This window comes from Rhinoraja longicauda, chromosome 7, assembly GCF_053455715.1.
Source record: "Rhinoraja longicauda isolate Sanriku21f chromosome 7, sRhiLon1.1, whole genome shotgun sequence".
Classification (NCBI taxonomy): domain Eukaryota; kingdom Metazoa; phylum Chordata; class Chondrichthyes; order Rajiformes; family Arhynchobatidae; genus Rhinoraja; species Rhinoraja longicauda.
The window spans coordinates 41,641,806-41,665,853 of NC_135959.1; the positions used below are offsets into that span (position 1 = coordinate 41,641,806).

The 24,048-nt window shown below is 41.7% G+C and overlaps 1 protein-coding gene across 3 annotated transcripts in view; it reads right to left on the reverse strand.

Annotated features, from left to right (window-relative positions):
• Nucleotides 1–24,048, reverse strand: part of LOC144595191 (protein furry homolog) — a 144,967-nt gene that overhangs the window by 15,142 nt on the left and 105,777 nt on the right. For 2 of the 3 annotated variants that reach the window (XM_078402361.1, XM_078402360.1), the window contains exons 47-55: nucleotides 23,052–23,192; nucleotides 19,618–19,794; nucleotides 16,673–16,834; nucleotides 16,440–16,514; nucleotides 15,097–15,270; nucleotides 10,899–11,099; nucleotides 9,460–9,621; nucleotides 4,006–4,154; nucleotides 2,658–2,865 (exon numbers count right to left, since the gene is read on the reverse strand). In XM_078402361.1, coding sequence (XP_078258487.1) covers nucleotides 2,658–2,865; nucleotides 4,006–4,154; nucleotides 9,460–9,621; nucleotides 10,899–11,099; nucleotides 15,097–15,270; nucleotides 16,440–16,514; nucleotides 16,673–16,834; nucleotides 19,618–19,794; nucleotides 23,052–23,192 — 1,449 coding nt within the window. Of the gene's footprint in view, nucleotides 1–2,657; nucleotides 2,866–4,005; nucleotides 4,155–9,459; nucleotides 9,622–10,898; nucleotides 11,100–13,670; nucleotides 13,777–15,096; nucleotides 15,271–16,439; nucleotides 16,515–16,672; nucleotides 16,835–19,617; nucleotides 19,795–23,051; nucleotides 23,193–24,048 lie in introns of those variants that run through there. The other variant, XM_078402362.1, reaches the window with a different exon arrangement.

Below are 24,048 nucleotides of genomic sequence, written 5' to 3' on the forward strand. Positions count from 1 at the left end.
AACTTTTTCAGTCAGAGTTGTGAATCTGTTGAATTCTCTGCCTCAGAAGGCAGTGGAGGCCAATTCTCTGAATGGATTCAAGAGAGAGCTAGATAGAGCTCTTAAGGATAGCGGAGTCAGGGGGTATGGTGAGAAGGCAGGAATGGGGTACTGATTGAGAATGATCAGCCATGATCACATTGAATGGCGGTGCTGGCTCGAAGGGCCAAATGGCCTCCTCCTGCACCTATTGTCTAACATTCGGAAGAGAATGGGCTAATTAGAAAGTCAGCGTGACTTTGTGCAGGGCAGATCATGTATTACAAACTTGATGGAAATTTTTTTGAGGTGGTGATGAAGGTGATCGATGAGGGTATGGCAATGCATGTTAACTATAATGGACATTAAGAAGGCTTTTGACAAAGTCCCTCATAGTAGGTTGATCCACACAATTAAGATGCATGGGATCCACCTGCAATTTGAATTCAAAACTGGAAGACAGAGGGTAGTGATGGAGCATATTCTGGCTGGAGGTCTGTGACCAATGGTGTTCCACAGGGATCCGTCCTGGTGCCTCAGTTGTTTGTGATGCAAATAAATGACTTGGACGAAAATGGAGATGGGTTAGTTAATAAGTTTGCAGACCACACAAAAACTGGTGGAGTTGCATACAGTGAAGAATGTTGACAAATGAAACAATGAGATTTAGAATAGTTACAGATAAGGGTGGAGAAATGGCAGATGGAGTTTAATCCGAGCAAGTGTGAGGTGTTGCACTTTGGGAGGCTGAATGTTTGGGGAGAGTGCACAGTTAATGGCAAGACCCTTAACAGCATTGATATACCGAGTGATCTTGGGGTTCAAGTCCATAGATCCCTGAAAGTCGCAACACAAGCAGATAGAGTGGTAAAGAAGGCATATGGCATGCTGGCCTTCATTGTCAAGCATTGAGTATAAGGATCAGGATGTCATGATGCAGCTTTGTAGGACATTGGTTAGGCTGCATTTGGAGTATTGTGTGTTCTGGTCACGCCCATTACAGGAAGAAAATTGAGACTTTCGAGAGGACATCCATTCCCTGCACATCCATGTGCCTATTTAATGCTTTGGTTTTTAGTTTTAGATATACAGCATGGAGACAGGCCCTTCGGTCCAATGAGTCCACACCGACCAACGATCATCCATACACGAATTCTACCCTGCACACTAGGGACAATTTGCAGAAACTAATTAACCTACAAACCTGCACATATTTGAGATGTGGGAGGAAACCGGAGCACCTGGAGGAAACTTACGTGGTCACAGGGAGAACATACTAACTCCGTATAGACAGCACCCATATTCAGGATCGAACCCGGATCTCTGGTGCTGTAAAGCAGCAACTTTACCGATGTGTCCCCATGCCGCCCAAACCTCTTAAATGCTACTATTGTATTGTCTCCATCACCACCTCTGCCAGCAAGTTCTAGTCACCCATCCCCCTCTGAGTAAAAAAAATCTTGCGCAACATTGCTCCTTCAAACTTTGCCCCTCTCACCTTAAAGCCACGCCCTCCAGTATTTGGCATTTCCATCCTGGGAATAAGCTTCTAACTGTCTACCCTAGTCATAGATGGGTCCTCTGGGGCCAAGCTTCACCTGACTGAACCACTGGATCAGGAACTATAGGGATGGGAAGTTTCCAACACTGGCCCTAACATGGCCAATATCTTGACTTACAAGTCAGTAATTCAAAGCAGCTGGGATAGGCCAAAATGTAATGCTGATGCAATTTATCATGATAGTATATGTCTGGAAAAGCAAACATGCCAAAGAAAGTGAATGAAAATTTTATAAATCTGCACATGCTAGAAATTTGGAATAAAAACAGAAAATGCTGGAAACATAGCATGTCAGGCAGCATCTGCGGAAAAATAGTTAATGTTTCAGAGCTGTGAGAGTCCCAGACCTGAAACGTCATGGGTTTCTCTTTCCATAGATGTTGCATGATTTCCAAATTTAGTTTTGTTTAAGACAGAGAAGGGAACAGAGCAGTGCTTCAGTCCACAGAGTCCACGCAAACCACTGATCACCCGTTCACACTAGTGCCATGTTATCCCACTTTCTCATCCACTCCCTACAAACTAGGGACAATTTATTGAGGCCAAATTAAACTACAAACCGGTATGCATTTATGATGTGGGAGGAATCGTGAGCATCAGGAAGAAACCCATGCTGTCACAGGGAGAACTTACAAACTCAACACAGTCAGCACCCGAGGTCAGGATCGTATCCGGGTCTTTGGTGCTGTGAGACTGTGGCTCTACCTGCTGCGCCACTGTGTCGCTGGCTTTTGCCAAGATTTGCAATTTTTATGCCAGATAAATTTGTACTATTTTAAGTGTTTAGGAAATATGCAGGATTGGTGATAATTCATTGTGCTATAAATGAGTTACTGCTACAAAATTGTCAATAAATAATTTTATTTAAGCCAGGGAACAAGACCATGGAGGGTCCCGACCGAAATGTTGCCTATCCATGTTCTGCGGAGGTGTTGCTGACTCGCTGAGTCACTCTAGCACTTTGAGTCTTCTTTTTAACAATACATTAAGTTTCACCGTCCATTTATTCAACACTATCATAGTGCAGCCTGTATTCAAGCAATATGGAAACGTTTTGTATACCAAGGCAGATTCTCACCTGAAACAGCGAAGAGAAGACATGAAATGTATGGACTGCGCATGAGCCATCAGAGTCAGACATGAGTTGATTGATATGTGAGCGCCATGCCTCTTCTGCATCATCACATGCTTTAGGCTGAAATGCTGCAAGAATTGCAGAAAAGAAAGGCGAAGGAGGGGGTGATGAACGGAGCTCGTGAAGCCCAAGTCTATTCCCTTCAGCAAAACTGCAAGAAAGTAACATAAGCATCATGTAGTGAGACTTGAGAAATGAGTAAGTCCAAGCTAAAGACCTACTCAGTTGCAGCCAGCTAGAGACCTGCTGGGACCTCCTCTGGAGTCAGATTAATTAGTTAAACCTGTCAGTACCTCCAAACTCATTGCTCACCACCACTTTTTGTCCCAAGTCTGGCAACATTGTTTATAGTAGATTTATTTGGCAGCATGTTTCATTATAAAATGTGCAGGATGAATGGAGATCAATGGGAGAGGAAAATTATTGCACCTTCACCGATGTAATGATATTAAGATGGAAATTGGATGGAGATCAAAGGAAAGGTAACAATTGCCAATAACCAAACACCGAAATGAGATTAGGATGTTCCACAGGTCAGCTTTCAAATGATTCATGAGTAACATTGTGAAGCTAGAGCTTTTGTCTCCATCTATGCACTCGAGACAAATCCACAACAAAACTTATACTGACCTAGAAATCATACTCTGTCCAAAACCATGCAGAAAAGGATACCTTGTGGGCAGTTTTGCACAGTCCCCAGATTCAGTCTACCCCAAATCCCTAAATTCCACAAAGATGTGTCTCCAGAGTGCATTGGAATGAATTGGGGGATCAGAGTAGGAATGGGGAGAAATGTGGGGTGGGGGCTGCGAAGAAAATGGGAGAAAAAGAAGAAGATGGGAGAAAGGAAAGGATCTGACTCTGGACATGTCTAGGGAAAGGCTGTGCTAGCAGTTTGGTTTTGAGATGATTGTACTAGTTGAACCAACTTTCCTGCTATCTTTAAGGATTTGTGTATATAATCACTCCAATGTCACTGTTCATTTATACTCAGCAAATCATGCCACTGTAAATATCTTCCCATATTAGTCCTTAGGAAGTGTAGTGATTTGTATACACAAATCCTTAAAGAGAGCAGGATAGTTGGTTCAACTAGTACTTCTCTTTCTCCCAAACTTTCTTGGACCATGGAAACATCCATGATCCAAAACATCCATTTCACTATACCATCTCAGTCATCCTTTAAGTCCACAATTATCTTTTCACTCTCCATGATGCTGCCAAGTTAAATGCTTTAACTTTGGTCTAAAACATCAATGTTTACTGAAGGCCATGTAAAGTTTATTTAAACCTTGAAAGTCCCGACTGACTGACATCTCCTTCACCCTTTTCCTCTGGTTCTGTTATTTCAAGGCTGAAACTGTCATTGCCCTCAAGAGCTGAGGGAAGTTCACTTGTAGATCCAGAAAGATCATCCTCCTCAGCCATAAACTCGATTTCCTGCAAGAGATTAAGGTCCAAGAATTACAAACACCAAATTAAATTAAAAAACTGTATAATTTATAGTACTAAGCGAAACAAAAGCTAGCAAAAGACAAGATTCTCCTTCTAATTTTTGTCATAAAATTCAGATCGCTGGTTATTAGAAATAATTTTCAAATATCTACAGCCTACAAATTACTGTGAACGATAATAATATAAATTAAGTTCCAGAAGTTGTACAATAATTTCAAATTGATACCAAATTTTGTCTCTCTTTCAAAATAGCAGTGATAAGATTTGCCATGAGTGCATTTAGCAATTATGATTATTTTTTGTCTGAATTTCTGCAATTATCATATTTTAAGGTTCCAGATTAAGAACATGCAGATTTATAGATCGGGGCAAACAGAGTAGACACATTATTTTTAATACTTTACATTGAAATGATTATACACGGCCAAATCTAACAAAATTGAAAGGATTGCTTCTTATTTAGCAATTGTTTTGAACTTAGCAATGCTTGTGGAATGCCAGTTCCTCCTTTTAATGAGATCCAAGAACTAATTGTTGAAACTTCATTGCCCAATGTCCCTTAATACATCTGGTTTACAAGATTCTATGTGGCATGAAATACAGAGAGCATGTCGTTTCTGAAGCTGGCTTTGGAGTGGGGGTAGACACAAAATGCTGGAGTAACTCAGTGAACCAGGCAGCATCTCAGGAGAAAAGGAATAGGTGACGTTTCTGGTCGATACCCTTCTTCAGACTGAGAATCAGGGGAGAGCGAAACTAGAGGTATGAGAAAGTACAGAACAAATCACAGCTGGCACCGATTACTCAAGAAAGGTGGAGCCCACAATAGTCCATGGTTGGCTGTGGAAGAGGTGATAATGAAGGAATACAAACAGTGAAATGACTAGGATGGGGGTGGGTCAGAGAGAGAGAGAGAGAGAGAGAGAGAATGCAAGGGTTACTTGAAATTAGAGAAATCAAGCTGCCCAAGTGAAAAATTAGGTGCTGTTCCTCCAATTTGTATGTGGCCTCATGCTGACAGTGGAGGAGATCAATATGGGAATGGGAAGGGGAGATGTTTGGCAACTGGGAGATCGCATAGGTCATGGTAGACTGAGCATAGGTGTTCAACAAAACAATTACCCAGTCTGCAATTATTCTCGCCAATATATAGGGGTGCACACCGAGAACAGCGGATACAGTAGGTAAGGGTGGAGGAGGTGCAAGTTAACCAAAATCTCCTTTTTGTGATTCTCGATCAGACACAGGAAAATGGGCATGGTACCAGTAACTAGCAGTTGCGACTTAAGGAGGAGTGGTGGGTTAAAATTTTGGAACTGGCAGTTTCTGGATGTTTTGTGTGTGTGTGGATGCAGAGCTTGGAATCTGAATCAGCCTTACGGTTGTTACAAGGGATGGAGGGGGAAGATGGGGAGGGATGGAATCAGGACATCATGGGATGTGGCAGAGGGAGGAAAATGTCCTAATCAGGATTCACTGAATCAATGGGAAAGGGTATGACTCTATGGTATTGCAAAAATGCAATATCACGCCTTAGAGCAACCATTGCCATCTAGAGCGCATGACAGCTTAAGCGATTCATGGTGACTGTGGTCCTCACCTCCATGGGCTGGACAGTTCAGGCACGCACATAGAACAATTTCCACTCGATATTGATTCCAATTTTAGAATCAATCAGTGCAGTATTGAATTTCTGAAGTGATTTATAATGATCCAGAAGTGATTGATATTAAATTAGGTTTGGGATAAAATTGTTGGTAAATTGAATTTCCAGATATCTACATCAAACTCAGTACATAAGAAAAGTCCATGTTGACATCCCGAAATTGCACCGTAATAAAATTAAGTACATACTTTAACACAAGTAATTTAAATCCCAGGTTTGTTTTAGACAGCAATAGGTGAATGAGGTTGAGATGGATAGATCAGCCATGATTGATTGGTGTAGACTCAATGCGCCAAATGGCCTAATTATGTTCCTATGACTTATGAACTCAACACTTGTTATTTAACATATTGTTAGGATGAATTAGGCTTCCTACATCAGGTGTAATAATTGCAATACTTCCATAAACAGCAGGAGCAAATTAGAATTAGAGGAGGGATTGACCTTGTGTGCAGGTAAGCCTATGTCAGCTGGTATAGCTTCATTTACATTGCTTTGTGAAGAGCTCATGACCATTCTGGCATCCATGTCTGCCAGCCCTCTGTGCAGATTATTTCCAAGCCATTTGCCTACAGTTGTACAGTCAAGGAGGAGGTGTCACTGTCAAATTTGGCTCCAATATTCCCTATTTATGGAAATATTGTAACTGTAACTTGTATTGTATATAAAATCACAAGAGGCATAGATAGGGTAATAATAATAATAATAATAATGTATTTTATTTATATAGCGCTTTTCATATACTCAAAGACGCTTTACAGAGATTTAGAGAACATAGGGAAATGAATAAATAGATAAATAAGTAAATAAATAAACGAACAGAGAAAGGAGACAGAAGGTGAGGTGACCTTCAGTGGTTGAAGGCAGTACTGAACAGGTGAGACTTCAGCGATGTTTTGAATGTGGTGAGTGTGGAGGAGTCTCTAACGTTTTGGGGTAGTGAGTTCCATAGGGTGGGAGCAGCGATGGAGAAAGCCCTGTCCCCCCAGGATCTGAGTTTGGTCCGGATGGGGGGGGATAGGAGATTGGCAGCAGCAGAGCGGAGGGTGCAGGTGGGAGTGTGCCTGTGGAGGAGGTCGGTCAGGTAGGATGGCGCCAGGTTATGGAGGGCTTTGTAGGTTATGAGGAGGATTTTGTACTGGATTCTCTGGGGGATGGGGAGCCAGTGGAGTTTATAAAGGGCGGGGGTGATATGGTCACGAATCGGGGTGTGGGTGAGTAGACGGGCAGCGGAGTTTTGAATGTATTGAAGTTTACTGATGATTTTTGAGGGTGCGCCATAGAGGAGGCTGTTGCAGTAGTCCAGACGGGAGGTGATGAAGGCGTGGATGAGGGTTTCTGCAGCTGTGGAGGAGAGGGATGGACGGAGACGGGCAATGTTTTTGAGGTGGAAGAAGGCTGTCTTTGTGATGTGTTTGATGTGTTTGTCGAAGGAGAGGGTTTGATCAAAGATGATTCCAAGATTCCGAATGTGAGGTGAGGTGGATACTGGGAGACCATCAATGTTGAGGATGAAGTTTTGGGTGGATTTGGTGAGCGTTTTTGGACCAATGATGATGATTTCAGATTTGTTGCAATTGAGTTTGAGGAAATTTGATTGAAGCCAAGATTTTATTTCAGTGATGCAGTTTGTCAGTGTAGAGTGTGTGGTGGAGATGAGGAGCTGGATATCATCGACGAAGCAGTGGAAGTTGAGACCATGACGGCGGATTAATTGACCAAGGGGGAACAGGTAGAGGATGAAGAGGAGGGGGCCAAGGACTGAGCCTTGGGGGACACCTTGGGGGAGGGGAGCGGTGGGGGATTTACAGTTGTTAATGGAGATGAACTGGTGTCTGTCAGAGAGGTAAGATTTGAACCAGGATAGGGCTGTGCCGGTGATGTTATGGGAGGTTTCAAGTCGGGTGAGGAGAATGGAGTGATTTATGGTGTCAAAGGCGGCGCTGAGGTCAAGTAGGATGAGGATGTTGAGGTTGCCAGCGTCGGAGGAGAGGAGAATGTCGTTTGTGATTTTGAGGAGCGCAGTTTCAGTACAGTGGTTTGAGCGGAATCCGGATTGGAAAGTTTCATACAGGTTATTGGTAGAGAGGTGGTATTTGAGTTGGGAAGCTACAGCACGTTCCAAAACTTTGGACAGAAAGGGTAGGTTGGAGATTGGTCTGAAGTTGTTTGGGGTGTCAGGGTTTAGACCAGGTTTTTTCAGAATGGGGGTGACAGCAGCGATTTTGAGGGATGGCGGGACGATGCCAGTGGACAGAGAGGAGTTTATTGTTGCAGTGATAAGTGGAGAGAGAGCAGGAAGGCAGGCCTTGACAAAGCTGGAGGGGATGGGGTCCAGAGAGCAGGTGGCAGTTTTTATTCCTGTGAAGAGGTCAGAGAGGTCGGTGGTGGAGATTGGGGAGAACTGAGGCAGGGGCTGACAGGATAAGGGGGGGCAGGTGGTTTGAGGGGGAGCAGGTGCGTTGGTGGTTAAGGTGCTGTAGATGTTGTCTATTTTGCTTTGGAAGAATGAAAGGAAAGTGGTGCATTTGTCAACTGTGAATGATTGGGAGATAATTGGGTAGACAGTCACAACCTTTTTCCCCAGGGTGGAAATGTCCAACACTAGAGGGAATAGGTTTGAGAGGGAAAGTTTAATGGAGTTGTGCAGCGCAAGTATTTTTTTTTTAACAGAGATTGTGTAAAGGGTGCCTGGAACGCATTGCCGTGGGTGGTGGTGGAGGCAGATACAATGGTGGCATTGGAGTGTGGGAGGAAACCAGAACATGCAGAGAAAACCCATTCTGTCATGGGGAGAACGTACAAACTTCATAAGGACAGCACCCTCAGTTAGGATCGAACCCAGGTCTCTGGCACTGTAAGGCAGCAGCTGCGCCACCATGCCGCCCTTCAAAATTTTAAATATGGTTCTAATTTAATTTCCAGTTGTAAAAACCAGATGTAAATTGGAATAAGAGTAATGCTTCAAACAATCTATTTTTATCTTGGAGTACAATATTCATTATAATTTTACATTTCAACAGAGCAATTATAAATTCATTTCTCACCAACCTTAACATCAGAAAAAGTATCACGCTCTCACAGGGCTGTCGATTATATCCACTTGTGTGTGAAATGTCATTGATATTGTTTGAAGTCTCAGGATGTAATATTTTAGCTAGGTACCAGCGAGCATGTCCTTGGGGCAATATGCATAAGCACATAGTATTCCCCCAGCCACCACAGATTCAATATTGCACATGCAGACAGTCACCAATGATGTTATGATCACATGGTTAACGGGATAAGGAATAACCTCAACCCATCCAATCTTATTTTATAATTATCGCAGCTTTTCAAAATTGTGTTTAGGGGTTACATACAAAATAATTGATTTTTTAAAGTACCATCTCTTTAATGATCATCTCCCAGTACCAAGAAAAGTTAAGCAAAGGATAATAAAATACATACACACCCACACATTCTCAAGCACGGGAGAATAAATACATGCATAGCCATTCATCAGCAAACCACCTAAATCAATGCCTACCTATACCACTTAATCCCAAAATAATTGTACAGAGAAATTTGGAAATATTTATTTTAAAATTAACATTCATTGTCATGCCACCAAAGCTCTTTCACCTTTGACCTCTCAGGGACCTGCTGGTTTGACTCATCAGCCAAAGAGACTTCCAAACTAGGTGTCCTTGTGTTTACTGAAGGTGGGTCCAGGGAGGCCGTGTCACCTGATGTGGATAGTGCATCCATGTGATTTGTGTCCTCGACAGGAGCAAAATTCATCAGCTGCACAAGATAATTTTAACAAGAGGTTATCAGCACAACCTTGAGGTTTTACCATTTTAATGCCACGTGTGCACTCACAATTTACTTCAACCTTTCATGTGTGAAATTCTGTTGTTTACGAGTTGTACTCTGCTTCTGAAATTTAGTTCATTAAGACAATGCAACCAAATTTTTAAAGCCAAGTACAAGACACACATGCTAAATTTCTAGTCCATAATATTCAGCATAATACAGTTGCATATTGCAACACAATTAAAAGTTGTTACTTGTAGCTATTACTTATGAAGAAGGGTTCTGACACGTACGTCACCTATTCCTTTTCTCCAGAGATACAATTAGACAAGTACATGGATAGGACAGGTTGAGAGCATTATGGGCCAAACGCAGGCAGGTGGGATTCGTGTAGATGGGACATGTTGGTCGGTGTGGGCAAGTTGGGCTGAAGGGCCTGCTTCTGCGCTGTATGACTATGCTGCCTGATTTGCTGAGTTATTCAAGAATTTTGTGTCTATCGCTAAAGGCTAATGCTTTTGGTTTTAGAGGGTTTCACACTATGAAGAAAACAGACAGGGTCTTTGAGGAATATAAACCAAGCAGGAAAGAAATCAAACGGGGAACTAAAAGGCTTAGGCCATGAAATATCATTGGTAGTTGGACTAAGGGGAAACCCAAGGCTTTTTCTATATACAATAAAACTAAGAGGTTAACTAGGGAGAGGGTAGGATCACTCAAGGACAAAGGCGTGGATTTATATTTGTGTCAGAGGATGTAGGCGAGGTACTAAAACAGTACTTTGCATCGGTATTCACCAAAGAGAAGGACATGGAGGACAGTGAGATCAGTGTATAGTAATATTCTAGGACAATTTGAGATCAAAAAGGAGGTGCTGTTGGGTCTCTTGAAGAGTATTAAGTTGGATAATCCCTGAGGGCCTGATGGGATCTTACCCAGTTTATTGAGAGAGGCAAAAGCGGACAAATGTGAAGATCTTTGTATCCTCTAGCTATAGACAAGATGGTTGGACTTCAGCAAGGCCTTTGTTAAGGTAGTGGTTCACTTGCTAATGAACTGCCTATCATGTGTGGAGAATTATTAAAGGGAATAGGAGAAATAACAACAACAAAAATTCAGATATACTTACTTTCAGAAACCACATTAAATTGTTTACACACAGTAGTTTAATGCCCAGTATTACAAAAATATTAACTTATATGCAGTAAATTTAACTTTATGGTTCTTTTCATATCTGCATAATAAATTATAAAACATTGACATACTAGTTGTGATCGTGCCAGAATTTGGCTTGCTGTGAGCGTTTCCTCTTCAGAAGATTCATCTGAATCTTCATGATTAATTTTATTTAGACTTGGTGTGCTTCCTGAAAGTTGGCTCTCCTCCAGAAGCAGCATATCTCCCTTGCCGAGGCTGTCTAGGGAACGCCTCCGTACTCCCCAATTAAAGGTATCCATACTCTCACCCTGAAAGAGAAAGAAAGCTGAACATAACTCAGAAAGAATACTGGTGGTAAATGCATATTCTCTACTATTCAAAAAATGTTTGCATAAACGATAAAAATTATCCGAATGTGAGACCACAAATATATTTTTCCAGCCGTACAAATCCAGGCATTGTGGTAAAACTTTTTCTACCATCTTAAGGCATTGATTTCCACTGATTTTAATAGGTTGCTCATAGCAGTTAATCTACTATCATTAATCTAATAATCTACTATTATCTATAGATGCACCATAGAAAGCATTCTATAACGATGCATCATAGCATGGTTTGGGAACAGCTCCATCCAAGATAGCAAGAAATTGCAGAGAATTGTGTATGCAGTCCAGACCATCACACAAACTAACCTCCCTTCCATGGACTCCATCTACACTCCACACTGCCTCAGCAAGGCCACCAGCATAATCTAGGACCAGTCTCACCCCGCCCACTCCCTCTTCTACCCTCTCCGCAAGAGGTACAGAAGTGTGAAAACGCACACCTCCAGATTCAGGGACAGTTGCTTCCCAGCCGTTATCAGGCAACTGAACCGTCCTGTCAACAACTAGAGTGATCATGAGCTACTACCTACCTCGTTGGAGACCCTCGGGCTATCTTTAATCGGACTTTACTGGACTTTGTCACTAAATATTATTCCCTTAATCTGGTATCTGTACACTGAGGATGGCTCGATTGTAATTGTGTATAGTCATGATACGCGATTGTTATCATGCATAGTCTTTCTGCTGACAGGTTAACATGCAACAAAAGCTTTTCATTGTGGCACGATACATGCGACAATAAACTAAACTAAACTATTAATCTGATCATCTACTAATATTGTTGTTTTTCTATTATGAATAATGGCAGCAGGGAATACGTCTGGGACTTAAGGAAGTTTGCAGACCGTTAACAGTTGATTGTAGGATTACTGACTCACAAATTGATATTGGGGCAAGCACTGTCTTGTCACTTTTGGAGGCGCTTTCATTTACCACAAAAAAATTGTATTCGGCAAAGTATTAACTATGTCCACTTATTAGTTCAGAGGCCTGGCTAAAATCACTTCCATTATAATAAACACTGATACTCTGTCAGTACTGGCTGACATTTGTGAACGGTGGCAGATGTCAAACGTTGAAGGGAAAAATGTAAGGAGATGACTTTTAGAATTATTTGCAATATTTTTGACTGATTTCAAATAAGCCTCTCATGTAGCAGTGAATGGCAAGTGTAACCTTCATTACCAAAGTCCAATGGGCCACCAAAATGGTTTCTGGGTTGTATGAATGGCTTAAAGTCCTGATAAGATATTGTGGGTGTTCGTCTATCTGGTTTAGTTGTTTCTTGGCCCTTTCTAAAACTGTCACAAATTGAATTTTGCTGCTGCCACATGCAGGCAGTAGATAGCACTGTTCGGTAAACTTTTGTAACTTTGTTGGCAGTAAAACGTGGCGATACTTGTGTACTGTCAAGGTGAGGTCTGCTATATAATTTTACCGGGTTGTATGCAAAACAAAGCTTTCACTGCACCTAGGTACATGTGACAATAAAGTATCATTGAATTTAATTTTGTTTAGAGATACAGCGTGGAAATAGGCCCTTTGGCGCACCGAGTCCGCACCGACCAGAGATCCCCACACATTAACACTATCTTACACACATTAGGGAAAATTTACACTTATACCAGCCCAATTTACCTACATACTTGTACGTCTTTGGAGTGTGGGGGAAACCGGGATCTCAGAGAAAACTCACGCGGTCATGGGGAGAACGTACAAACTCCTTACAGACAGCACCCGTAGTCGGGATCGAACCCAGGTATCCGGTGCTACAAGCGTTGTAAGGCAGCAACTCTACCTCTGCGCCACCGGCCCTTCCCTAATTGAATCATTGAAATTTATCCCGGATTATCATACTGTTGCTACCTAAAATTGTGCAAACCCAGTTCTTTTCGTCTTGTGACAGAGTACGATCTTCATGTTGACCTTTTGAGAAGCTTCTGACCTGAATATGTATGACCGTAAAAAGGCGAGCACGAAAACAGTTAATATTATTGCATGGCTTCCTTAAAGCAGAGGGGACTGCTCAGTATCAAGCTAATTTCTGCAGCCACTGCTGAAATCCATCATATTGCCAAGAAATGTTCTTCTTTTTGAAATATGCTAGGAATAATAATCAACAAAACTATTATAAATACATCCATAATATTGCTACACACAACTATATGCGAGCAATGTTTTTAAAGGGAGAGAGAGCTATTGAAAGGCCTTGCTTTACTCAGCAACTGCCATAAATGTATGTTAAAAATGCCCGAACAGGGAATTCGCCCACTTAGCAAAGTACAACTTTTACAATTAACATTTGACAACTTGAAGGTGCAAGCTTCATGTGACAGCCTTAAAAATCTTTGTTTTTGAAATAAAATGATTGTAAAATGTTGTTACAAGAATATCTGTTTTGAGCAGCCACAAGTGAAAATCTATCTTTGTAAATATTGTACAAAGGCCTCTACTTTACATGCACTTAAAGCATTTCCCAATAAGGCATTGTTCTTGTACAGAACATAATGCAACAAGCTAAGGAATGCAGCACAAACATTGCACTTACAGACTACAACACATCACCAAAGCTACACAATGGAAATCTTACCTGCAGTTCCTAGACAGCAATAAAGAGTGAAAAAAAACACATTATAATGTTTGATTTCCAAGAACTAAATATATTATCACTTTCTACAGAACCAAAATTCATTTTTGGAACTCCCTCGTTGACATTTCCTTATACTATAAAATAGATGACAAAATAGAACACCTTTGAAGAGCATGCTGTTGCCTTTCATGAGATGAATTTATATAAATTCCTGTTTTTTTATTTTCCGTGGAAATGCATCATTTTGTTTTACTGCTTTCTATTTGGCATTGAATTGTTTAAGCTTATTTGAGAACACTTGTTTTTGCAATAGTAATAAGCTGGTGGTCAAAACAAAAAGTCCAACCCTAATTAGGTATTTTTGAGCTCTACTAAACTACTTATTTTTAAATGTTTCAGTTAGGTATATACATTTGAACTTCTCTCAAATTTCATCAACATTTATTTGAAAAGATTATTGCGTCTCATTATGTTTCATAACCATCATTTTAAACAATTTATCCTTTTCAGATAATTGGATTCTGTATTATTATTTTACTATAAAGAGGGTGAGATTAACATTTTAAATAGTCTAGGGGGAATGTAACAACATATTATGGAATCTAGGAATCTAATATGACTTAGAGCAAAACAGACTACCAACTTCAGTATAGCTTTGGGTTGTGTAAGAATGGGCATACCTGCAAGGCCTGAGCTAGGTACAGTGTGAGCCCAACCAATATGTCCTTAAAGTCATGGTATTATTGTCTGACTCGTTGACAACAAAGAAATTGCTTTACATTTTCTAAGCTCAGAAACAACTTAAAACTAAATTCACCATTTTTTTGTTACTGAACTAATATATTAATAGATACACTTGTTAAAACACAAACATGTCACTGTTAAAGAATATGCAACTCCATTAAACGTATTAGCAGTAAGTATCAATCAAGACCACGATTCATCCACACAGATTTGATCACAATTTCTCCAGCCAGAGGGTGGTGAATCTATGGAATTCATTGCCACAAACGACTGTGGAGGCCGTCACTGGGTATTTTTAAAGCGGAGAATGGCAGATTCTTAATTAGTAAGGGTGTCAAGTGTTTTGGGGAGAAGGCAGGAGAACGGGGTTGAGAGGGAAAGATTGAATGACGGAGTTGACTTGATGGACTGATTGGCCTAATTTTGCTCCTATGACTGATGAACACTCAAAAATTGATCAATTATTTTGGCATCAATGATAATCAGCAGAAGAATAAACTTTATCTTTGCTGCAAATACTGGCTTATATCCTTTCCACTGAATTCTCACTGATGCTTTTTAATGTAAGCTTTATTAAAATCCTACCTCTCCATCCTCCAGTTCCACATCCAGAAAATCAAAATCTCTAAAAACTCGGAACTGTTGTTCACTTGTTGTGTCATCCATATTTTCGGTCTCCCTCGGACCATCTTCTGAGGAGGAAACCAAACTTGCCTGATGTTCAATAAGGTCAAGATCCCCACTTGATGAAAAAATAACCTATAGCAGATTAATGCCAGATCACAGTTTAGAACTAAAGGGGTTTGGGTCCATTCATAACTTCAATAAAATGCCAAATAATAACATAAACTATTATCAATACAAGTTACACATATTCAAGGTAAAGATACCATTCAATTTCTTATTTAAGAGTTAATCTGTTGTTCCAGAAATTATTTAATGTGCGTCATGTCCAGCCTCTCGAAGCACTTTATGATGTTGGTTGTCAAAGCTAGGACTTACTGCTTGATTCTCTGCATCCACAGATCATGGAAGCCAGGACCTGGGACTCAAGAAATTGTGGCGTATGATGGATTTGGTGCCTGGGTCTCAGAAGATGGCAGGGCTGTGATGGATGGGAGATAGATTGTGAATGGTAGTGGAATGGACTAGATGGAACATAGTTGGATGTGGGTGTCCAAAGGATTAGGGCGGCACACTGGTGCAGCAGTAGAGTTGCGGACTCACAGCGCCAGGGATCCGGTTCAATCCTGACTACAGGTGCTGTCTGTGTGGAGTTTGCATGCTCTCCCTGTGACTGTGTGGGTGTCCTCCGGGTGTTGCTCCCATATCCCAAATACATGCAGGTCTTGTAGGTTAATTAGCCCCCTGTAAATTGCCCCTAATGTGTAGGGTGTGAATGAGAAAGTGGACTCAGCTGACAAAGGGCCTGCTTCCATGCTGTGCCTTTCAATCGATCAATCAAATAACTTCCCTGGTAGCCATCCCGACCCAGGGCTGTCCTGGGAGTGGCCAACGGAAATCATTCAAATTGGGTCTGGGTTGCAAAGGACAATCACTTCATCTGGAAATAGTTGCTTTTGTACATAATTTCAAATCATGTTACTTTCAAATGCCTTAATAAATATCAGTGATACAGTAGTGGTGTTTAAGAGGCTTTTAGATAGGCGCATGAATATATGCAGGGAATGGAGGATTATGGAGCATGTGCAGGTAGAGAAGGTTAGTTTAGCTTGGCATCATGTTCAGCACAGACAGTATGGGCCAATGGGCCTGTTCCTGTGCTGTACAGTACTATATTCTAATGCAACAATCCTCAGCATTGTGCTGGAATGCCAGCCTAGATTTTTCACTCTAATTCAGAATCAAGTGTTCAACCAACTAAGCCACAGCTAAGAGTTACTCACATAAAAATAGTATCAACTTACAGAAGGATTTTTGGTCAGGCCGACTTCCTGACCACACAAAGTGAGAACAGTCACCAATTTTTCCCGTGTCCTTTTCTACAAAAGAGATCATAAAGTGATAATATTAAAGCAAGATAATACTTTAGCATGTTTTTTTCATATTCTTTTACATCACCAGTACATCAGGGAACATTTCACTTCTAATTTCAACACAAAGTGCTGGTGAAGCAGCAAATTAAGCATTTCACCCATACCTGTGAAAACTGGGGTCTCTTCCAGCTCACGGGAACTAAAACATTTGAATTGGAGCTCGATGAGGTGGATGAGGTGCTTCTTGTGACAGCGATAGCCCGATGTTTTCCATCCCTCCCTGATGGACCATGCAAATCATCATAACTTCTTCCGATCACGGCAGTCTCCAAAATAATCAAGAGAAATATGTTAACTTCTCATGTCAAAACACTCACACTACTTTTATTTACTTAAAAACGTCTGGAAGTGCAAATGTAGAAGATACAATTAGTAAGTTTGCAAATAAGTAATTGGTAGGTTTAGAGGTAGTTAGTAAGGGTGGCACAGTGGGTAGAGCTGCTGCCTCACAGCACCAGAGACCTGGGTTTGATCCTGACCTTGAGTGCTGTCTATGTGGAGTTTGCACATTCTCTCTGTGATCTTGTGGATTTCCTCCGGGTGCTCCGGTTCCCCCCCCCCCACATCTCAAAAATGTATGGGTTTGTATATTAATTGGCCTTTGTAAATTGCCCCTAGCATGTAGGGAGCACTTGAGAAAGTGGGATAACATAGAACTGGTGATCAATAGTCGGCATGGACTTGGTGCACCAAAGGGCCTCTTTCCATGCTGTATCTCCAAACTAAACTTGCAGATTGCACAATGATTCTACTCCAGAACAATCTTGATCACTTGGTAAGGAGGAATAGAATTGGCAGTTGGAACATAAGCCTGAATAATGTGAGGCAATGCTTTTAGGGAGGACTATAGGGATAAGATATTTATGATGAATGATCAGAGCATAGAAAGTACTGAGGAACAGAGGAACATTAGTGCATGTCCAAGGTTTCCTGAAGGTAATAGCACAAATAAATAAAGTTGTTAAAAATGAATACAGGATACTTGCCTTTATTAGCTGCAGCATAGATTATTAGATCAGAGAGGTTCTGATACAATTAAAAAAAACACATTAGTTAGATCAAAGCAAGAGTACTATGTTCCGATAGGGGAGCACAGTGGCACAGCGCTAGATTGTTGCCTTACAGTGCATGAGACCCGGGTTCGATTCTGACTATGGGTGCTGTCTGTATGGAATTTGTACATCTCCCTATGACCATGTGGGTTTATTTAGGTGCTCCGGTTTCCTCCCATACTCCAAAGATGTACAGGTTTGTAGGTTAATTGGCTTTGGTAAAATTGTACATTGTCCCTAGTGCGTAGGAGAGTGTTAGGGTACGGGATGATAGCTGGTTGGCACGGACTCGCTGGGTCGAAAGGCTTGTTTCCACATTGTATTTCAAAAGTCTAAAATCTGGTCACCACACCACGCGATTGCACGGGAGGGAAAACGGGGTTCATTACAATGTTTCCTGTGATGAGGCATTTCAGCCATGAGGAGAAGCTGGAGAGACATAGTTTGTTTTCTTTGGAGCAGAGAAACCTGAGGGTGTTTGAGGAATACAAAATTATGAGTATAGTAGATAGTGACAAACTTTTCTTTTAACAGAGGTGCCTGCAGCTTTAAAAAAAAACAATGGATGAGAGACTTTTACATAGGCACATGGATATGCAGGGGACGTAGGGATAGGGATCATGTGCAGTCAGAAGAAAAGGCTTTAACTTGGCATCATGTGTGGCATGAACATTGCGGGCTACAGAGCCTATTCCCGATGCTGTACTGTTCTATGGGTATTTCAGTAGGGTAAAGCAAGCCAAACTGTAGCATTGTTACTTTAGCTTAGCTTATTATCGTCACGTGTACTGAGGTGGAATGAAAAGCTTTTGTTTGGCAAGCTATCCTGTCAAAGAAAAGACTATACACAAACACAATCAGGCCATCCAGAGTGTACAGATGCAGGATAAATGGAATTCTTCTCCTTTCGTGTCCATTATCTATGTTTCAAATGTTCGGCCAGGCTCTTACACAGTGGACAGCCTTATCGTTTGCCACCGCTAGATCTTCCAGGCAGCATTGTTCACCAAGAAGTGGGCCTCTTAGTAGGTGTGGCATGGATTGTACAAATGTTCCACATTCACATTCTGTGTCTGCCACAATTGCATAGCCCCATTTGCTCATATTGGTCTTGCATCGGCCCATCCCTGTACAAATCCTATTGAGGGACTTCCAGTCACACCTGTGACCAGGTGGTAGCTGTTCCTTCGTTGGGATTGGCGGCTTTTCGTGGTGGTGGTTTTCACTTTGTTTCTTTCCCCACAAGGCTCGTCTGGTTGCTTGAGGAGACATTGACAGTAGCTGGACAGTGTGAAGGGAGCTCTTCCTCGACTTCAGGCGGTTTGGGCTGGGTGATGGGAGTGACAGGGATGGCAGGTGTCCCCAACTTGCCTACTACGTTCAGTTCTACCGGCAACTAATCTGCGGATTCCTGGTGGAGCTATACCGGCCAAGACATGCAGGGCTATGCACATCCGTTGGTTTTGGGCAGCCAGTAGCATCTGCAGCTGTCATTAAGGGCGGCATCAACTTTCTTCGCATGAGATGATCTCTCCCAGACAGGACAAGCATACTCTGCAGCAGAGTAGCATAGCGCAAGAGCAGTTGACCGCAGAGTGGATGCATTGGTACCCCACGACGAGTTTGCCAGCTTGTGTACAGGTAAAGGATAAAAGGTACCATAATTTAGTGCAAAGATATAACATTGATTTGTGAATTTGTGGAATTCTCTGCCAGAGAAGGCAGTAGAGGCCAATTCACTGGATGAATTTAAAAGAGAGTTAGATAGAGCTCTAGGGGCTAGTGAAATCAAGGGATATGGGGAGAAGGCAGGCACAGGTTACTGACTGTAGATGATCAGCCATGATCACAATGAATGGCGGTGCTGGCTCGAAGGGCCAAATGGCCTCCTCCTGCACCTATTTTCTATGTTTCTATGTTAAGACGTAAAATTTAGTTATTGGCTTTGCACTGGAATAGATTTGGAAATGATGGAGTGGGTCAGAGACAAAACCTACCTCAGAGATGTCAAAGCGAAATTCTAGCGTCTTCCCCGGCAACTCTTGTGAAGCGTTTTTCCATATTCGATGCATATCCACATGTGAAAGGTCACCATGACATGATGGTAAGACCAGACTTGCAGATCGACAGACTACTAGTTTAAGGATGTTTAAGGCCTCCTTCCAGTGAGCACTCTGTAAAGGTTAAGGTAAGACAATTTATTTTCAAATATTTACGATAGATGAAAACCAGTCTGAAATTCACCCTCATACAAATATCAAAAGCTTGGAATGACAGATTGCTGGTAACTCAGTGGGCCAGGCAGCATCTCTGGAGAACATGGATAGAAACATAGAAAATAGGTGCATGAGGAGGCCATTCGACCCTTCACCACCATTCATTGTGATCATAGCTGATCGTCCACAATTAATAACCCGTGCCTGCCTTCTCCCCATATCCATTGATTCCACTAGCCCCCAGAGCTCTATCTAACTAATTTCTTAAATCCATCCAGTGATTTGGCTTCCACTGCCCTCTGTGGCGGAGAATTCCACAAATTCACAACTCACCGGGTGAAAAAGTTCCTTCTCACCTCAGTTTTAAATGGCCTCCCCTTTATTCTAAGACTGTGGCCCCTGGTTCTGGACTCCCCCAACATTGGGAACATTTTTCCTGCATCTAGCTTGTCCAGTCCTTTTATAATTTTATATGTTTCTATAAGATCCCCTCTCATCCTTCTAAACTCCAGTGAATACAAGCCTAGTCTTTTCAATCTTTCCTCATATGACAGTCCCGCCATCCCAGTGATCAATCTCGTGAACCTACAACGCACTGCCTCAATTACAAGGATGTCCTTCCTCAAATTAGGAGACCAAAACTGCACACAATACTCCAGATGTGGTCTTACCAGGGCCCTATACAACTGCAGAAGAACCTCTTTACTCCTATACTGAAATCCTCTCGTTATGAAGGCCAACATGCCGTTAGCTTTCTTCACTGCCTGCTGTACCTGCATGCCAACTTTCAGTGACTGGTGTACAAGGATACCCAGGTCTCGCTGCACCTCCCCCTTACCTAACCTGACACCATTGAGATAATAATCTGGTGATGTTTCGGGTCAGGACACTTCTTCAGACTTCCACACAATCAGACTGAAACCCCACTTCTTTTTATTTGGCCAGATTATGATTAAAAGCATCGTCGTCACCCCAATAAAATCAAGACATCTCTGATGAATGGTCCCGACCTGAAACATCATCTATTCATGTTCTCCAGGGTTGTTGCCTGACCCGCTGAGTTATTCCAGCTATCTGTGTCTTTCCTTGGTAAACCAGCATATGCAGTTCCTTGATTCTAAATATCAATAGCTTCTCCATTTCCAGTTAAGGTTCATAAAATGTATTGTTGTGGCGCGTCGGTAGAGGCCCGAAATAAAGGCAAGGAGCCAGGTATTTTGGGGGCGTTATGGTTTATTAGACGGGTCGAGTCTGCCGGAATGGCTTCGCGACCAAAACCTTGTCCTTATATCTGTAGTACCGGACCGCCCCCCTGGACTGGTCCATTCCCATGCAGAGGGGTCGGTAGTGGTATGGCCCGACCCTTGGGAGCCGCCACAGGACCCCCCCCAGAACCGGAGGCACAAAGCGCACTGGTGGTCGCACAACCCGACCGGACCGCGTACGGTAATCGGGTTTTCTATCAGGTGATTTTCACCTTTATTTTTCTCTCTTTCTGTTCCTTCGGGGATGGAGTCCGAATTCCATCCAAAGTAGACAAAAGCTTTCTTAGAGAGGGTGGAGTGAGTATGTGCTAGTTTGTGGCTCATGGTTATTAAGTAATTTGACTATGTGCCCTTTATGTACCAAGGTACAGTGAAAACCATGAATAGCAAATATTTTCCAGTGGAACAACCACGCATATTTGTGGTGCACCTGGTAACACCTCCAGATTTAGGGACTGTTTCTTCCCAGCTGTTATCAGGCAACTGAACAGTCTTCTCACCAGCTAGAGAGCGGTCCTGACCTTCCATCTACCTCATTGGAGATTTTCGAACTATCGTTAATCGGACTTTATTGGACTTTATCTTGCTTAAATGTTGTACCCTTTATACTTATTTGTGCACTGTGATCGGCTTGACTGTAATCATGTATAGTCTTTTCTTTAACTGGATAGCATGCAAACAAAAGCTTTTCACCATACCTTGGTACATGTGACAATAATAAACTAAACCAAACTAAAGCTAAACCTGCCAAGTTGTTGAGGAAATTAATGCAGTGACATTTAAGTCAACTATAAATGAACAGCATTAGCAGATTGCAATGTTAATCAGTGTACAAATCTTATTAGGTGTTATAATTTTGGAGTTGAATGCTTTTTGTAAAGCACCTCCTGTATTCAGCAGCTTGAAGGACACCCTTTCACAAATAAATCATCATGCTATGATTACATAAGGGCTTGGTGCTTTTCAGTGTGGGTGTAGGGTGGGAAGAAGTGTAGTCTAGATAGCTGTGGGAGTCAGTAGGTTTGTAGTAGATTTTCAAGTCTAATGGGGTGCAGGAAGGAAATTCAATCCAATTGTTCCATTTCAGAGATTCATAGGTCATATAGTGTGGAAATAGGTCCTTCGGCCCAACTTACCCACACTGGCCAACAATGTCCCAGCTACACTAGTCCCACGTGCCTGCACTTGGTCCATGTCCCTCCAAACCTGTCCTATCATGTACCTGTCTAACTGTTTCTTAAAAGATGGGATAGTCCCAGCCTCAACTACCTCATCTGGCAGCTTGTTCCATACACCCGCCACCCTTTGTGTGAAAAAGTTACCACTTGGATTCCTATTAAATCTTATCCCCTTCACCTTGAACCTATGTCCTCTGGTCCTCGAGTACTCCGAGCAAGAGACTCTGTGCATCTACCCGATCTATTCCTTTCATGAATTTGTTCACCTCTATAAGATCACCCCTAATCTTCCTGCGCTCCATGGAATAGAGACCCAGTCTGCTCAACCTCTCCCTATAGCTCACGCCCTCTAGTCCTCATAAATCTTTTCTGAACCCTTTCAAGCTTGATAATATCTTTCCAATAACATGGTGCCCAGAACTGAACACAATATTCTAAATGCAGTCTCACCAATGTCTTATACAACTGCAACATGACCTCCCAACTTCTATACTCAGTTCAACAGCAATGCTTTCATCTGAAGATATCACAGTAATCAACAGAAAACAGCATGAAATCTCCATTATCACTCATTGCAATCCCTTAGTAGTTAAATAGTAAGTATTAAAATTACTCCAATTGTCAGCCCAATAAATCTATTTCATTATATGGAACATTTTTAATTATTGTAATGCTGATTGACTCTGCTTGATATTTTTGCTTTGCCATTTGTCATCAAACTTCATGAACACCAGAAGCAAAAACCAGAATTGTTTGTTGATCAAAATTTTACCTGAATAAATTTCTCAATGATCTTCAGGACTTCCATGTTGAGTTGCTTGACAGGTATAGATGTTAAGTCAACATGGCTCAGAAGACTGTGAATGATTTGCAATAATGACTGTTGCATATTTGGAAGTCCTTTGTCCAAAAGCTGTTAGGTCAAAAGTGCATTAATCAGTTCATGTAAAAGTTGATTTCACCTTTTATTGTTCATCTATTACAGCTATGATGTTAATTGAAAAACAATTTTAATATTCTCAAAACATTAAATGAGCAAATCTAGGTTAAACACCCCCTTGTACCTGGCCTCCCATTTGATTTTACCCCCAATGTTACTTTCTTGCCCTTGATTCCATTAATCTATCCCAAAATCTAAGAGAACATCCTCAGTAACTGAGTTTATAGACCTCCACTATTCTTTTGGAAAGGGAAAAGCAAAGACTCACTAAATTGTGAGTAAAGATATTTCTTCTCATCTCTGCCCGAAGGAGCCAACACCTTTGCTTGAGTCTTTGACCACAGATTTTATGCATCCCAGCCATTTATTCCTCCATTTTCTTTGAAGCTTACTATGTTTTAATGAGATTACCTCTCATTCTTCAGAACTCATGTATTACCATTATATCTATTCACATTAAACCATTTTATTTGCATATTCCCTTTTATAAAATTGATTATTTACCCCGTAGACTTGGACCACAAATTTAGATGTCTGCATTGTCCAAATCGAAATCTCATCTTTGAATTCTACACAGAACACAAAGTGCTCGACTGACTCTGCACTGTAAGGAGTTTGTACATTCTCCCCGTGACCTGCGTGGGTTTTCTCCGAGATCTTCGGTTTCCTCCCACACTCCAAAGACGTACAGGTATGTAGGTTAATTGGCTGGGTTAATGTAAAAAAAAATTGTCCCTAGTGGGTGTAGGATAGTGTTAATGTACGGGGATCGCTGGGCGGCACGGACTTGGAGGGCCGAAAAGGCCTGTTTCCGGCTGTGTATATATAT